Source organism: Canis lupus, chromosome 38, assembly GCF_003254725.2.
Source record: "Canis lupus dingo isolate Sandy chromosome 38, ASM325472v2, whole genome shotgun sequence".
NCBI lineage: Eukaryota > Metazoa > Chordata > Mammalia > Carnivora > Canidae > Canis > Canis lupus.
Window position 1 is genome coordinate 23,657,977 of NC_064280.1, and position 17,580 is coordinate 23,675,556.

Below are 17,580 nucleotides of genomic sequence, written 5' to 3' on the forward strand. Positions count from 1 at the left end.
ACCTGATTGACCTTTGGAGGTCAGTGGCAATGAGGAGAGATGGAAGCCATTGAGTGTTTAATCAGAAAGCCACTAATACACTTTAAGAAAAGAGATATGGAGCATTGAGAGCAGATCATTGATTTAAAGGGATTCAGGAGGGAATGAAGACAGTAAATATATATCCACTTATTAGGGGGAAATGATGTTGGTACGAAGGAGAGGAACTGTCTGTGTAGAGACAGTAATTCCCTCTCAAGATAAGATTTGCGCACATCTGATAGCAGAAGAGAGAATCAAAAAATAAATAAAAATAAAAAATAAAATAAAGAAGAGAGAATCAGTGAAGAAAATAAAACAAATGATTCTGAAAAGGGAATAAATTAATAAGACCATACCTGCGATGTGTTGTTTACATCGTGTTCCACAGAGCCTGCAGCTTCTCTCTCCATTCCAGTGCCCCCTGCAATCCCACTAGAGCACCTATCTGCATTTTTGGCTTCACATAGTTACTTTCCATTAGTTATGGCATTTGACCAAAGCCTTCTGGTATAAAACACATTTGAGATCCATTTCCTAGAAAAGGGAGAAGGGAAGGAAATGAAGAAGGTAGTATGGCCTACCTTAAAAAAAAAAAAGAAAACATGTAAAAATTGCTATCATTTGTCTCCCCTGAATATTGTCTGAACAATTGTCACATATACATATTATGATATTATACATATATATGGAGATAGAGAAAGGGGATGTGTTAGAGAAGAAAGGGAAGGAAGGGGGTGAAATTCACCAGTGATGGTTTGTCTTTGCCATCAAAATACTCAATTAAATCATATGTAAAGAATCAGATGAGGACCTGGGAGCTTGAAGAAAGAATCCTGAAACCATTGTGGGGAAGTTGTCAGGGAATCAGTGTGACCTGAATACAGGGGGAAAAAAATCACCTTGTTCCTTCACTGCCTTGTCTAGTTCTTTCTTTGTCTAAACATAATGATTTTTAAATGAGGTCCCCCTAACCAGTAGGATTAGAATCACCCAGAAATGTGTTAGACATGTGAATTATTTGGCCTTTTCCAGGATCTACTGAATTAGAAACTCTCAGGGTAGACCAGCAATCTGAGCTTTAACAAGCCCTCCATATGGTTCTGAAGGATCCTAAAATTAGAGACTCATTGGTCTAAAATACTGACTCTACTTTCTGACTGGATATTTTCCCACACTATAACTTTAGTTGTAAACATCTACAGAGTATGGGCTGCTTCCTTTGTCCTTTGTCTTCCTCTGCATCCCCAGTGCAGGGATCCTCATAGAGCTGAGCTGGCCTTTGGTAAGCACATTCCCTCTGGGCCACTAGTAGGCATCTCCCACAAGGTTGAGTGCGCTGGGAGTTGGAAGTGCTTGTTTTCAACTAGAAAATGGAGAGCCCCAATCAAAGCACCACTCAGGAGTTCATCTTCTCCGCCTTCCCTTGTTCCTGGGGAAGCTCCGTCTCCTGTTTTGTTCCCCTGCTCTTCATTTACACTTTCATTGTCTTCGGCAACCTGGTCATCATCACAGTGGTCCAGCTGAACGCTCACCTCCACACGCCCATGTACTTCTTCATCAGCGCCCTTTCTTTCCTGGAAATCTGGTACACCACAGCGACCATCCCAAAGATGCTTGCCAGCCTGCTGAGTGAGAGGAAGAGCATTTCCTTAAATGGTTGTCTCCTGCAGATGTACTTCTTCCATTCCACTGGCATCAGTGAGGTTTGTCTGTTGACAGCAATGGCCTTTGACCGCTACCTGGCCATCTGCAGCCCTCTTCATTATCCCACTACCATGACCCCCAGGCTGTGTGCCCAACTGACTTTAAGTTGCTGTGTTTGTGGCTTTATCACGCCTCTCCCTGAGATTGCCTGGATCTCCACACTGCCATTTTGTGGCTCTAATCATCTTGAGCACATCTTCTGTGACTTCCTCCCCGTGCTACGCTTGGCCTGCACAGACACACAAGCCATCGTCATGATTCAGGTAGTGGATATTGTCCATGCGGTGGAGATTATTACAGCTATAATGCTCATTTTCATGTCCTATGTTGGTATTGTGGCTGTAATTCTACATATTAGGTCAGTTGAAGGCCGACGCAAGGCGTTTTCCACGTGCGTCTCCCACCTCACTGTTTTTTTGCTTTTTTTTGGCAATGTGGCCCTCATGTACCTACGCTTCTCTGCCACCTACTCCTTATTCTGGGATACAGTCATTGCTCTGGCCTTTGCAGTTTTGTCTCCCTTCTTCAACCCCATCATTTATAGCCTGAGGAACAAAGAGATAAAGGAAGCGATAAAAAAACACTGGGGTCAAGCTAAAATCTTTTTTTATAAGACCAAGGACCTCAAGTAAGATCTAATTATTGGAAGTCTACACAGGTGTTGGTGACTTTTCATTCTCAACTCTCTGTGATCTGCCTTTCCCATTATCCTTTTACTCAAACTGGTCTTCCAGAGGTCACCAAGAAACAAAATTCACTAATAACTGCATTCAATAGTTTCTTTTACTCTTTATCCAATTTGACATATTGTTGGATCTGACTTTGTTAATTCAGCTTTCTGCCATTCAGTGTAGTCAATATAAATTCATTCTGTGGAAATGATTTGGGTCAACTTTTAATTTTAATAATGTCAAAGTATTTGTAAGATATAGTGAAAAATCATCTTTAAGATTCTGTTCTCTCCTTGGTACTACCAATGGATATAGTTAAAAATAATGCTATCCCTAAATTGAGTGTTCATTATTGATAAATAGCTGTATAGACCTATTTCAGCAGGTTCTCTTATGACTCACCTGCTCTGTTTGCACCTTAGCAGTGCTATGCAACTGGAATTCCATGTCTGGGTCAGTAACGAGCCAAGGCCATCTTTGTGTGCTTGCAACCATCAGTGATGTGTGAAATGAGTGGAGGCCACTGGGCTCAAGACCGAATCAACCTCATTAATTTGGTGACCATAAGAAACTAGGAGAATGGCTGGGAAAATTGTAAAATTTTGTAAAATTGACAGGGGAGGAAACCTAACAAAGTAGTTGGCTACAATTGTGAGGTGGTTAAAAACTATGGCAAAGATTCTTAGGCCAAGAAGATCATTGAATAATACTGCAATGCAAAAAACAAAATTTAAAACTTGGCCTTAAAAAAAAAGTAAAGCAATATAACTTCATTAATTAATCAGTATTTTTTTCATAATTAAAAAAAAACCTCCTCTTTGTTGTTCTCAATGTAATTAAGCATATTGTGTGAATTAAGCAACAACATCAATAAATCCTCCTCGGATGAGTAAACCAATATGGCCATGCTGTGTTCTGAATGTTCCAGTCAGCTGGTCAACAGTATTGAATGATTCTACTCTTTTTGATCTCTTTTGAGGGTTAACTGTACTTTCCCAAGTACAACATTGTTAGAGAACTGATATGTAAAAGTCTCCAGCAGGGGAAAGGGTTACATAGTTTTCTTGCCTGTTCTCTCCACTTTTTGTATTATTTAATCCTTGCCTAGATATTATCAGTGTCCCTAAAACTTGATATGGCTAAAACTCTCTCTTGCTTCAAGCTGCTCTCCCAACTGAGGCTGAGCTATTTCGCAAAACTTAGATCTGATCACTTTATTACTTTGCTTGAAAGCCTATGATTAAACCCACTCTACTCTAGATTGTCAATGAAATTTTACTAGGTAACCTCTGTGTGTGTGTGTGTGTGTGTGTGTGTGTGTGTATGTGTATGCGTTAAACAAAGAAAATTCCAAACTGAGGGAAAAACAAAAGCATAGGAAACAGAAAAAGAAAGCTCATGGTGTGTTGACATTCATGCATTATTTCATAACAATGCCCTTCATAAATTCACAGGATTAAGGAAATGTGTGGCTTCTGACTTGGTGAGCACAAGAGCACCTAATTCATTCTTCTTAATTTTAGATATATTTCTTTTATCAACAACTTTGCTGCATTTATTAATCATAGTTTTCCTTCTAATAATAAAACAACATTTTTATGTTCACAGTGGCAATTATATTTATTAATAATAGCAAAAATACAATTTTCTACTTATTGGGCATGCACTATATAATGAGACATTGTAATAAATGTCTCCAGTATATATATATTACTTGATAACAATCCTAAGCAATAGGTATTATTATCATTCTTATTATATAAGTGAGAAAACTGTGACTTTTAAGGGTTAAATAGTTTGTCTAAAGACATATCTTTAGTAAGACGTTGTGCTGTGATTTGAACCATATTCTATTTTATTTCAAAAGCCTTGCTCTTCACCGCCATGCTATATTCAGAATATCATGTTGATATTCTTGAGAAAACAGAAGAGGACTCGCTTCTCAGCAGCTACACAGCATAGACCATCCCTGAGGTTCTTGTTAGTGCTATTGAAATAGTTCATCTATTTTTCCAAGAAACTTTTAAAATGTGTCACTACATGCAGAGGAAAAGTGGTAAGTGTTGGAATGATACTGGTATGAGGCACATTCTCTGATGCACAGAGGCTCACAATTTGGGACCAGAGTTTAAGAAATGAAAGAAGCTGAAATATTTCTTTTACTTTTCCTGATCTGGGAAGCAACCATTCTATTTGGTCCACATTTTAAAAAATCAGCTTGCATAAGATTAGTGAGGGTCTCCCATTCATGGTAGGATAGAATGAAATACTTTTATTAAAATATGGAGCTGACTTCACATATGTTCTCATTGTATGCCTGATGGAGTTCAGCCATTTAACTTAGTACAAGATTATAAATACCTGTTTATATTCAGGAGGATATGATTAAGGTGGTGGAGAATAAAAAAAAACAGGATAATAATTCCCAGTAGTTTTGTATTATTAATTGTTGCTGAAAACCTAATGACTTTCATTCTCTTGAGACTAAATTTCTGTCTCTTTACCTCATATACCTTTAGACCAGTGCTTTTTCATTCTTGGAAAAATAGCTACAATAAAATCAAAGATGTTGTCCAAACTGATGAGTGAAAAGAAGTACACAGAATTGGGGAAGGTCATCAAGATGATGTGATGTTGGTTGACCCATGAGCTGGATCTGGGTAACGGGAGGTTCACACCCCCTCCCTGGTCCTTGTAACATGGGTTCTACTTGCCTTTCCCTCCTAAGAGGCTCCTTGTTCCAAGAACCCAGCCTTGACATAGTGATGTGCTGCTGACAGCATCTGGCCAGTATACATGACTGAATCCCATTAATGCCTCTAAATAAACTTTTAAGACTCTAGCGAGTGAGAGGATAAGCCCATCCCATGGTTGCCCAAGACAAACCTTGTATGTAAGTTCCCTTTGCTTATTAAACCTGCCACCTACCATCCTGGAGTGGCCTGCCTCTTTGGGGGGCTTTTAATTTGTTTCAGAAAAAGGGAAAAGATGATATAATGGAACCTTCGATGTAGACTTAAAAATGTCTTTTCTTTCAGTGATTGATTTACAAATGTCCTGGTTCAAGTCACCTATATTTGCAATAACAAACTATTCTTCCAGTTTTTTAAAATCATTGTTTTCATGAGAAAATCAAATGTTACTGACATCACTTTGCTTGTAGTATATATATATATATATATATATATATATAGTATGCAGAGGAAAGTGGTAAATGCATATCTATATATATACATATACACATTTATGCATTTTTAAAAAGATTTTATTTATTTATGACAGGCAGAGAGGGAGAGAGAGGCAGAGACACAGGCAGAGGAGGAAGCAGGCTCCATGCAGGGAGCCCGACGTGGGTCCGGGGTCTCCAGGATCCGGCCCCGGGGTGAAGGCCGCGCTAAACCACTGAGCCACCGGGCTGCCCCTATATTTATGCATTTTGAATGAAGCCAACTGTAAGCACAGGAGCCATTAGCATATTCTCATTACATATGTAATGTGAAAAGTGGGCCCTCTGTTTTGTAAACCCCTCGAGAATAGGCATCTTGCTTTGTTCACCTCTATGTTCCCAATGCCTGTTAGAAACTCTTATCCATAGAAATGCTTGATAATGGTTCATTCAAAGAGTAAAGTTTTAGAATAGAGGCAGCCTATGTTTCTTGACAAATTACAATTGATAAAAAAAAAATTAAGCTATAGAAAATACTCAAGCTATTGCTACATTCACCAGAGAATGACAGGGGAGGAGAGATAATGGGCAAAGGCAAGTTATCTGGTCTGTTTGCAGTTGCACATGCAGCAATCTTTAATAGTGAAATGAAGCCATGTCATAGATAATCCACTAAAATTTCTATGACTGGCATATATTTAGATGTTAAATAGAACTTTCATTGATATCATGGGACTCCAGTCCCTTAAATATAAGAACTAAACTTCATAGTTTAATTAAGGCTGTGAAGGAGATAGTATGTTCAGTCCTGGCACTTGGCTCCTACTTTCTTTTATTTTAATGAGAAATAATATGTTTTAGTTGAGCTCTTTTTTCCATGAGTGGGGCCATGTCACCAAACCTGCTATTTTTATAAGGTTTATAAGGACTTGGGTTTATTGCTGTACTCAAAGAAAATTATTAGTGGATGGGAACATCAAGCAATTTTATGTGAGATTTTTAAATGATGCATTGCAAATCATTCTTTAAAAGGTTCAACCTTAGCTTTATGAGGAATTATCTCATAGCAGATCCCTGCCCTTTACATTCTGATTCTTAAAATTAATGATTCAGTATAAAATGTATGACTTATAACTAAGATATAAAGTGAGTCACATAACAATTCTCTGAAAGAGGCAGGTTAGTCATTACCACCCCCATTATATACTTAACAAAATTAAAGCAAATTTCCAATGCTCATCTGGTTATTAAATGGAGGAATGAAGCCTTCAAATTAGATGGTTCAGTCTCAAATCCACTGTACTTACCATTATCCCCAGCTCTCCTCTCTCCTCGATCACATGGTCCATTGTATAAAGCAAATGTCATGGGTCTTGTTTTTTCTATTCAGTGCAGTGACACTAAGTAAAAAAAATTAAAAAAAAATAAGAGAGACCCACAGATGATTATAGTAGGGAGCACAAGAGTTCTATTTCTTTGATGATAGAATTGCAAACTTGAAAAATATATATTCTGAATAGAGTTAAGACACAAATAAATAACTTTAGAGGATCTGGAGTGATAAGAATTAATGTGGGTACAGTTAAATGCAAAAAGATCAGTTTATGGTTTTGAATTATATTATCTAATATTCTAACCCATTTAAGAGGCAAAAATTAGAGATATTTAAAAATGAGAACTATTTCTGGAGAAACATAAATTAAAAATGTTAAAATAATAAAATAATAATGACCTTTATCCCGTGAGGAAAAAATTATTTTACATTAAAATTAACATTATTTTTCTTGTTGGTAAATGAGCTGAGAAAGTTGGACTCCAGAAAATCCTTGTTTATCCAGTAAACATGATATGAATGGTAGTGATGCAAGTTGGGAATACTCCAGAATTTGGGGTGTAAAGCATCTCTTGGAGTTTCCAGGCCCAAGAAAAGATCTGATAACTGAGGGGAGGCCCCAGACAAGCTGGACAGAGCTGATTAAACCGGTATGTGAAGCACAGATCTGCCTAGAGCTGATAACCACGACCCATACAAGGACCCTGCAAATTACTCCCGCCCATAAAAAACTGAAGGTAAGACTCCTCTTTAATGAAGCTGTCTGGGATGTACTCCAGCTTCCTCTGCAGCTGCTCAGCACTCACTCATTTACAGCGGAGCAACTTGCAATTTTAAAAAATTAAAATAAAAAAAATAAAGATACCACAGGGCTCTAAACCTCACTGTATTTGAATCAGAGTCTATGTCATCAGAGCCAATGAGCATTCTTGGAAAACTGTGAAAATGGCCAGAAGGTCAGGAGTCTAAGAGTTAAGCCTTGGGACTTAAGATTTTCTTATTATGTCTCTCCATCAATCCCAAGGGTACCCTGATCCTCGCCTCAACAGTGGTAGTGCTCAGGGACTGCAGCAACTCGACTTGGCCACCCTACAGGGACTGAGAAGATGGGGTGGGACTGAGGCTAGTGGGCAGCTGCTATCAGAGTAGCAGCCAGAGTGCTATCAGAGAAGCTTGTACCATGAGTCTCTCCCAGCTGCCCACTATGGCTAAAAACTCAGAGAACGCTGAGTTATGATGCATAAAACCTCTTCCCGGACCCTTGCACACTTACACATCACAACCTGCTCTAAAAACTATTGTTCCTACCCACCTTTATTTTATATTTCATGGTGACCAATCCTTCTGATTGGCCTTGTTATTTCTTCGGTCACAAGATTATCACAGGGTTGGCACCGTTGGTGAGAAAATTCTGGAATGGGTCCACCAGAGATATTGATGGATAAGAAAAGTTTAACTAGAATAGATGAAAATCAGGGTGGCATGATGGTCATACTCACAGGGACATGGCTCATTGTTTGCATATACAAACCAAAAGCCGGGGGATGGGATGCCTCTCAGATACTACCTCTGTTCTCATATAAAAATAGGGATGGTAATACTTGCTTCACAGAATCTTCTAAAGATTAGAAATTAATGCAAATCAATCATGTCAATATATAAATTTTATGTACATTAAGATAATTGATGGTGGTTCTTATCTTTTAGATAAAGATTTTAAAATGTCTTCTCCTCACCCCAACTCCATCAGAGGTTCCTTGGTGCATGTGATATAATTCATTCTCTTAGACTTGTGTTCCAGCCTGTAATGCTCTAGTATATTCGAATATAATGAAACTATATGGAAGGTCAAGTAATACTAGACTTTCAAGAAGAGTATTTAAGCTGTGTCAGTTGAAGGAGAGGGAAGAGGGGAATCAGAAGTGTAGAACCTCTCTCTACTCTAGTAGAATATGAAGCTAGGACATTTAAGTTGGAATCACCCTGGAATGATGCGTGGGTAGCACACCTAGCTCAGCTAGTCTCCTTTTGTGGGAGGGTTTGAAGCCATCCTACTATTTTCTTTTTGTTTATTTGTTTCATTTATGTAGTTGCTAAAAAGAAGTATGCCTTGGAGAATTTCTGCTTCCTCTTCTCTCCATTAAAAATAATTCCTAAAATAGGATGACTTTTTTCCCCACATTTTTAGAACTCTATCCCGTTTTCAAATATCTTGCGATTTCATTAGTTTGTCAAATAAGGTATCCTAATTTTTGCTTCATGAAATACAAATAAACACACATATATCTTACTTCCCTGATTCTTTCCATTTAAATGATTAAGGGTACAGATAAATCAGGTTTTTAAAAGCCCAATCTGTGAAGCCAGAAATAAAATTTTCTTCCAATTCTGGCAAAGGCTCTACAGAAAGAATTAGGATATCTTGTTGATTTAAAGGCTGTTAAAAATCTGTGGCTGGGTTTGATGAAGTTGTTGAGTTGTATTTCCTAGAGATGGGTTGGAACAAGAACCTAGGCATGCCCTGAGTTCCTCTAGTTCTGCAGGGTCCAAAGGTTGGATGATCCAGAGTTCCATCCTAATTGACCCTGCTCAGACATGGAATCTGAGACTGATCAAAGAAACACAACAGAATTTTAACACAGCCTCTTTATTTTATGTCTATAACTGTGGGGTTTTTTCTTCCTAATTTTTCATTTAAAAACCTAACTTTTATGTTTTATGAAGTCCTATTGAGGAACTTATGGAGCCACAGTCTCTGAACCGCTGAGTCACCCAGCGTCTGTGCAAGTTAGTGGCTCCCTCAGATGAACCTGTCTCCTGAAGATAACGTGGACTGTAGCTGGCAAGGTGCAGGGCTCAAGGTTTTTTTTCTTTCTTTCTTTCTTTTTTTTTTTTTTTTTGACTCTTCCACATATATAACGTTTCTTTCATCTTTATCTGAAGAAGGCTAGACAATTTCATGAGAATTGTCTCTCTTTCTTTCTCCCTCTTTATCATCTTCCTCTCTCTTTCGGGTACATTTTACCTTGCCACGTTCTTGACCTTTACGAAAAGTGAAACACCTTCCAAAGGAAACCGTGAGTACAGAATTCTTTGTAGTACAATTTCTCATTGACATAAATAGGAAAGCTGTCTCTTTTTGAACTTCTTGTCCTGTATTTGACAGAATCTATAAGAATGGTTTCTTGGCTTTTAAGAAGTAGAGAAGTTTAATTTTAATGGTCTTTTGGTGAATATATCACTTTAAACAATGACCTTGAGCTTGTGACTATACAGTATCAAAATCTAGCAATCTTTGCATTTAGCATCAAAATCTAAATGCAAAATCTAGCATTCATCTGTACCCAAAATCTAGCAATGACCCATAGAGAACAAGCAGGTAACTTGGAGCAAAATAATGTGCAAGGAAGATTTTGGTCTCCATAGAATGATTCAATTCTGTAGCCAAAATAGTAAAGACCATACACAAAGGAGCAATTATATTTTGGGAGGAAGAAGATTAAAATTTGAATTTGATGTTCAGTGATCTGGCTGAGATAAGCTAGGGGAAACTGCCCATATCTGGATGAATGAAGGTAAACCCTATGAGAATTTTGTAGGACATTGCCCCAAATAGGTCAGATCCTAGTTATATTGTTTAATGGTATAATGTTTTATATTGCAAAAGACAATTATAATTTGAGAAGCTAATAATTTGAAATTTTGTGATAACTGGATGAAGGATATCTGAACTTTTTATTTGTAGGATTTGTGAATAAAGCCAATAAAAGGGGTACACAATGTATGAGATATATTTTATGTATAAAAACAAACATTTCCAAATGTTTGTGCATGTCGTTCATTAAGTTTATTGCAAGCCTTGTTTAATTATTCATTAAAGTAAATTCAGAATGATCAGTACATGCCAATAGTTTTTTAGCCTTTGAAAAGAAAACAAGGGATCCCTGGGTGGCGCAGCGGTTTGGCGCCTGCCTTTGGCCCAGGGCGCGATCCTGGAGACCCAGGTTCGAATCCCACGTCAGGCTCCCGGTGCATGGAGCCTGCTTCTCCCTCTGCCTATGTCTCTGCCTCTCTCTCTCTCTCTCTCACTGTGTGCCTATCATAAATAAATAAAATAAAATAAATTTGAAAAGAAAACAAAAGTTGATCTCTCTTTTATGCCTCTGAAATGTGTGATTTCATTAATTTATACTTGTCTTCCATCATTCATCCAAATTAATTCTATTTATAGAACTTAATAAATGTCGGCATACATTTATGTGAAAAGTTAGAAAAATGTTCTGAATGATAAAGAATTATTAGCCTAAAGATTAGCTGTGTATGGTTGAAATTATGTAAATACACTAGAGCCCTTGTAACAATAGGATTTTACAGGCTTCAAGACATCCAAATATAAGTTCAACATGAGTAAATGTCTCGGGACATATAAAAGGGACATCCCAGAGATCTGAGAACCAAAAAGAGATAGAAAATTTTTAACTTTCAGGCTATGGAGAGTGGCGGACCAAAAGTGCTGGAAACAGCGGAGGAGATCCAGAAGAGGCGTCAGGAGGTGTTGACTCGCTACCAGAGATTCAAGGAGCTGGTTGCTGAGAGGGGTCAGAAGCTTGAAGAATCCTATTACTACCAGGTTTTCAGACGGGATGCAGATGACCTAGAGAAGTGGATCCTGGAGAAACTCAAGATCGCAGATGATAAGAGCTATGAAGACCCAAGTAACATACAGGTACTCCGTTCCTGTGACTTCAGGCCAGACTCTAAGATCTCCAGGGAGGGAAACAGTCTTATAATGTAAGTGCATATTTAGTTATCTGTAAGGGAGTAATGTCACAGAAAGTTCAGACTACCTGTCACGGACCATAATTCTGCCTCTGAATGGCCCGTGTCTTTAACTTCTTAAAGCCTCAGTGTCTTCTTTACAGAAGAAACTCTCTCTTTGCATGTAGTCTTAATCTGAAGTCAAGTTGTGGCCATAATAGTGAGTGAGATGTTGAATAATTTATGATGCATCAGGCAATTTCCATGTTTTGAGGTGAAGAAACGTCAGTGCTTTCACTCTGCTTGCGATAGGAATTGGTGGAAATTTTCCTGGATTTCTCCAAGGGGCTCTCCATGCCCTAGCTCAGTCCACATGACAGGTGTCAGGAGAAAGCTTGGATGGAAGCTCCTCTCCTCCTTTTATTGCAGCATATGACAGAGTCATGACCAGAAGAAAGGGTTACCTGCCTAAAAGGGGTCATTGATGTAGGAGAGACAGCACCTGCATTAATAACAAAGTGATATCTATTAAAGATTCAATAAATACAGGACAATAAGAGTATTATCTGATAAGCAGAAACCTCTCAATTTAAAAAAAAAAAGCCATTATTGTAATTATCAACTTCCTCATTGCCTTCAGTTTTTCATAGCACTTGCTTCCTCTTTTCTGAAGGGGAACAAATGTGGGACATCTTTTCATTCCCACCAATGGCAACTGAGACTTAAAAGTAACAGGATATTTACTGGAAACTCCCCAAAGGCAATGGGGACAGGGCAAAATATTTCTCTGTGACCCCTGACTTTGAGCCTGGGTTGGCCTGAAGTGACCATTTCTATTAGGATATGACTTCTCCAGCTCTGGTCATGGGTTATCACTGTATCTAGGTTGTGAAACAAGTAGTTCTGCCCAAAAGTAGGAAAAGGAACAGAAGAACCCCTTTGTGGCCCAGGGACACTAGGCTTCGTTAGCCATAACTTCTGATTTCTAAACTTCAGGGCAAGTACCGGAAGCACCAATCCTTTGAAGCAGAAGTGCAAGCAAAATCAAGGGTCATTCCTGAACTGAGAGAACTCAAGGAAACTCGCTTTGTTGAGGGGCATTTTGCCTACGAGGAAACCACAGTAAGTGTACAGTAGGGCTCTGTAAGACACGTTTCCAGGGGTTGATCACGTTATCAGAGCTTTCATTGACAATGCCAGGTATAATGTAGGTGGCTTGAAACTGGGGTTCTTGCCTCTTATCTTCCACCGGGGTGGGACAGGAAAGATGACAGACGTCCCCATGTCCCCTGAGGCAGTGGGGAAGAGCTACGATACAAAAGCTATCCTGGGAGAGCATCACATTCCTCCTTGGCCACTGCAAAATCCAGTCCTCTTCAACCCAGTTCTGTGTGTCCCAGATGATTGGCTTTCCCAAATGTCATTTCTAATGATTTCTTCTGCTCTCAGAGTCCTCGTCCCTTAGACTTTTCAAACAAGAGATGCTCTGCCAAGTGAATCTTCTTTGATATATCTCTCCCTTGCCTGTGATGCCTCCTTCTCTTCACCGCCCATATGCTATGACAAATACTATAGTTCTCAAAACCCACTCTTCCATTCATTTCAAAAAACTCCTAAAATTCCTTGTCTTCAGAAAATCTCCCCTAAATACTGAGGACTGAGGACTGTCACCAATTTGGAATTCATTACTGATGTATCAACTCTCCTCTGACTTAATTTCCACACTCTTCCAACCGGGTTTTTTTTATATATAAATTTATTTTTTATTAGTGTTCAATTTGCCAACATATAGAATAACACCCAGTGCTCATCCCATCAAGTGCACCCCTCAGTGCCCGTAACCCAGTCACCCCCACCCCCCGCCCACCTTCCCTTCCACCCCTCCCCTAGTTCGTTTCCCAGAGTTAGAACTCTTCCATGTTCTGTCTCCCTTTCTGATATTTCCCACTCATTTTTTCTCCTTTCTCCTTTATTCTCTTTCACTATTTTTTATATTCCCCAAATGAATGAGACCATATAATGGTTTCTGTTGATAGAGTCAATTCAGGATCTCTTCTGCGCTAGTAGATTTTTTTTTTTCCGTTTGTTTGTTTTCACTGCTTAAGTATTTTTGAAACCGCCAAGCCAAATTTATGTGACATATTTAAAAATTGGGTCTAGTCTTTCCACATTTAGCGTACAAATTCTAGTCCATTTTACTGTCAAGAAAAATATAGTCTGAGGACACAGACTTTAATCAGAAGAGAACCTAACAGAGAACCTAACAAGAAAAAAATCTCAACAAGTTATTTATTGATATAAAATAGAAATTATTCTTGTATTATTCACAGCTTTGTGTGCCACCAATCCCCTAATCAATTAATTGAGAAATGTTTGAGACATCTTCACAACTGTCAGACTCCCTGTGCTCTATCAGACCACAGAACTATAGGATTCAGAGAGAAATGTGGTCTAACAGTGGAGTGGTTGAAAAATACAAGATTCTTGAGGACATGATGTAGATAGTACCTTCAATTTTACAAGTCATGTAATACGTGATCTTCTAAGCTCACCTGGCATCAAAGCCTGCAATTATATAGCCTCAAAATTCTCTTATTGCTTTGGTGCCACTAATTTCCCTTATAAACTGGCAACATTGCAGCTTTTATTCTTTCTGGCAGACAGTTCATGCTGAATTTCTTCCCAGTACTTAGATCACCCTCTGCCCGTCATCTACCTATCAAAATCCTATCTGTTCCTCAAGCTTCAATTCACACCGAGTGCCATTACGTGAATCCTTATTCCACCCTGTCTTACTGTTTGTAATCATTTCATCCTCTAAAAGCTCTAAGCATCTTCTTCTCTTATGGCAGATCATATGCGGCTTGGTTTAATAGCTACTCCTGAGCACTTACTGATTTCCTCCTTTAAACATTTGTTAAGCAATTAATGCACGAGTGAATGAGGTTTTTATCCAGGCCCCTCTCTGCACGCGTCTCTGCATCTGTACCTGCTCCACAGCGGATACGGTGTCTGAGCAGTTTTGCATCTTCTCCCAAAGACCCATCTGGAAGAGCTGCACAGAATATGGAACCTGCTGGTAGAGCTGACTCAGGAGAGGGGTGCCCTGCTGCTGCGGGTCCTGAAGCTCCAGCAGTACCTGCAGCAGTGTGCTGACATCTTGGAGTGGATTGGAGACAAGGTACGGGGCCACACAGGCCACGAACAGGACTTCCCATCCCCATCCCAGGCACCCCAGCATTCTAATACAGGCTATTCGTAAAGCAGTCAGGGTATCTGTTCCTGGCCTTTGTTCCCTGAAGGAAGGAATTTTGGCAAAGATTTGGGGGTATCCTAGAGATTATTGATATTGTGCATGGGAAAAAGTGCTCTAGGCTTGTCCCTGCCTGCCTGCCATGACCTTAGAGCTCCTTCTCCTAAATATTTGCCCTTACTCTCAGTCCAAGCTGAGCGTTGCCAGCTCTTTTCCTAAGGGTTGCCTCTCAGGACCTGTAAGTATGGAGGTTTCTATTTTGCTAAACACTTAAGGAATAATCCCATAGTTAGAACAGAAGATATACCCAAGTAAGTGTTTACTGCAACGTGTTTGTAGATACTCCATGTGCTGAATTGGGTAGAACCAGGATGAATTTATTTTTCGTGTTCTAGAACAAAAAAGGGCGCTTCCAGGAGCTTTGGTCAACAATGTTCCCCCTCAGGAAATATGCTCCTGCTTTAGGACCTTTCCTAAAGGGCTGCCCCCAAGCTCTACCAGCCTCCCCTTCTGAACTCTCCTGGGTGTGTAGGCAATGGTTTTGGGCATTGGAATTACAGAAACTGTTTGCTGGAGACTCAACAGACTTTTATTGTCCACAGGAGGCTATAGTCACATCAGTGGAGCTGGGTGAGGACTGGGAACGTACAGAGGTTCTACATAAGAAGTTTGAGGAGTTCCAAGTGGAGCTGGCAGCTCGGCAGGAGAAAGTGGATGGAATAAACCAGTATGCCAACGAGTGTGCCGAGGTGAGGAGCAAAGGGTCGTGCAAGGCAAAGGTTCTGGCATCCAGAACCTCCCAGCCATCAGTGGGTGGGACATGAAGGACATGAGACGTTGTGAGAAAACAGAGATGCATGTCCCTGTGGTCACATGCCCAGGGGAGGGATACTTGGGTGGCTCAGTGGTTGAGCACCTGCCTTCAGCTCAGGGCGTGACCCCAGGGTCCCGGGATCGAGTCCCGCATCAGGCTCCCTGCAGCGAGCCTGCTTCTCCCTCTGCCTGTGTCTCTGACTCTCTCTGTGTCTCTTATAAATAGATAGATAGATAGATAGATAGATAGATAGATAGATAGATAGATAGATAAGCTTAAAAAATATGCCCAGGGCAGTGTCATCTCCTATCTGGGTCCATCTCTTGCCAGTCCATGGACATAGAGGTGTGAGAGGGAAAGACAGTGTATGTGGGCACACATGTGTGTGCACATGCATGTGTGCAGAAGAACTAAACCCACAACGATGTAACTCTTGTGCAGAACACCTGCCACTTGTGTTTAAGCTGCACCCTTTCCTCATGAAGAAGAACCAGCATAAAGTAGCAAAGAACATAAAATAATGATTGGCCATCATAATGTATATGATGTCATTATGCATGATTTATTGTGAGTGGGGGAAAAAGAAAGGAGACAGTTTTACTTACATTCATTTAAGAAAACGTTTAAATAAGTTTTCAATGTCTGAGCAAACTATTCAGAGTGAGAATAAACAACCATGGAATATGCAGGAAAACTGGGGAGCCAGCCTGGTTTTTACGTGATACAAGGGAATTAGAAACTCTAACCATTAATCGTTGTGTTTCCCATTTGGTTTCACCATCACTGAAGCTCCAGGATGGGAACAATCCTTCTGTATTAACAGAACCCAGACTTCAGGATGCATGGGTTGGGGGAAGTAGCCTGAGTCTCAATTTTTTCCCAGGCCATGTTTCCAGCCATCTTTAAACTTTCTCTCTCTACCCTCTTTGTCTCATTGTGGAAGTTCCTTGGTTATTCAGGACTATCTAACACGCCACCACAAAACTTAGAAAAACAAACATTTTCTTTCTTCCAGATTCAGTGATTCAGCTGCTCAGCTAGGCAATTCTCCTGACCGCACCTGGTTTTCTTGAGTGGCTGCAATTATCTGGTGGCTCAGTTGGGGTGGAGGGTCTTGCTTCCATGTCTGGGGCCTTGGTTCTCACTTCCCAGCAGACCATATTTTTTATGTGTCGGTGTTCCAAAGGTAAGAACAGAAGCCGAAGGGCCTCTGTGGCTGAAGGGCAGGAGCTCATATCATTTCTGCCACATTCTATACTAAGCCAATCATAGCCAACCCAGATCCAAAGCCTGAGGAAACGGACCTCCCCTCTTGCAAGGAGGTCTTCATGGCAAAGTAATATGGCCGTTTTATCTAAGCAACTTTAGGAAGGATTAATCCAAAAAAGAACGTGTCCTCTGCTCTTGAAGAGTGGGACCCACACAGCTATAAATAGAAAGAGCTATACATTCAGGAAGGAGAATGTAGAAAATTCTGTGTGGAGAGGCTTCAGAATGGGAATGGACATTCCAAGAGACAGGGACAGAAGGAGTATAGGAACTGCTCAAAATCACAAGTGTCAAAATAAGCTGATGTCATTAATTTAATCTAGTATTCACAAATCTCAGTGCTTCAGGTGGTGTGCAATGATGTATGGAATTTTCTGAGAAATTGAATGTGTGTGCATGTGTGTATAATTCTGGGAAGAGGGAAACTACTCTTCTTAGATTCTCAAAGGTGTCAGGACCCCAAAGGAGTTAAGAACCACAGTAGCCAAGTTGTGGAAAATAAAGTCATATTTCACAGAGGGAACTTTTTCTTCCTGATTCTCAAGGGACTTAGCAAGCATCAGGGTGGAATTCTGAAAATAATACAGGGGC

At 39.8% G+C, this 17,580-nt stretch overlaps 2 protein-coding genes across 2 annotated transcripts in view; both read left to right on the plus strand.

Annotated features, from left to right (window-relative positions):
• Window positions 1-1,391: 1,391 nt before the first annotated feature.
• On the plus strand, window positions 1,392-2,357 carry LOC112642942 (olfactory receptor 6K2-like). The gene has a single exon (XM_025420695.3). The coding sequence runs from the start codon at window positions 1,392-1,394 to the stop codon at window positions 2,355-2,357; it is 966 nt and encodes a 321-aa protein (XP_025276480.3).
• Window positions 2,358-9,811: 7,454 nt separating this feature from the next.
• Window positions 9,812-17,580, plus strand: part of SPTA1 (spectrin alpha, erythrocytic 1) — a 67,252-nt gene continuing 59,483 nt past the window's right edge. Inside the window, 5 exon segments of the mRNA XM_035711151.2 lie at window positions 9,812-9,972; window positions 11,382-11,621; window positions 12,650-12,775; window positions 14,694-14,834; window positions 15,509-15,655. Of these exon segments, the coding sequence (XP_035567044.2) occupies window positions 11,385-11,621; window positions 12,650-12,775; window positions 14,694-14,834; window positions 15,509-15,655 (651 nt within the window). The 5' untranslated portion in view covers window positions 9,812-9,972; window positions 11,382-11,384.

Excerpts from the sequence above, each read along its gene's own strand:
- LOC112642942 (XM_025420695.3), top strand. The coding sequence starts at position 1,392 with ATGGAGAGCCCCAATCAAAGCACCACTCAGGAGTTCATCTTCTCCGCC.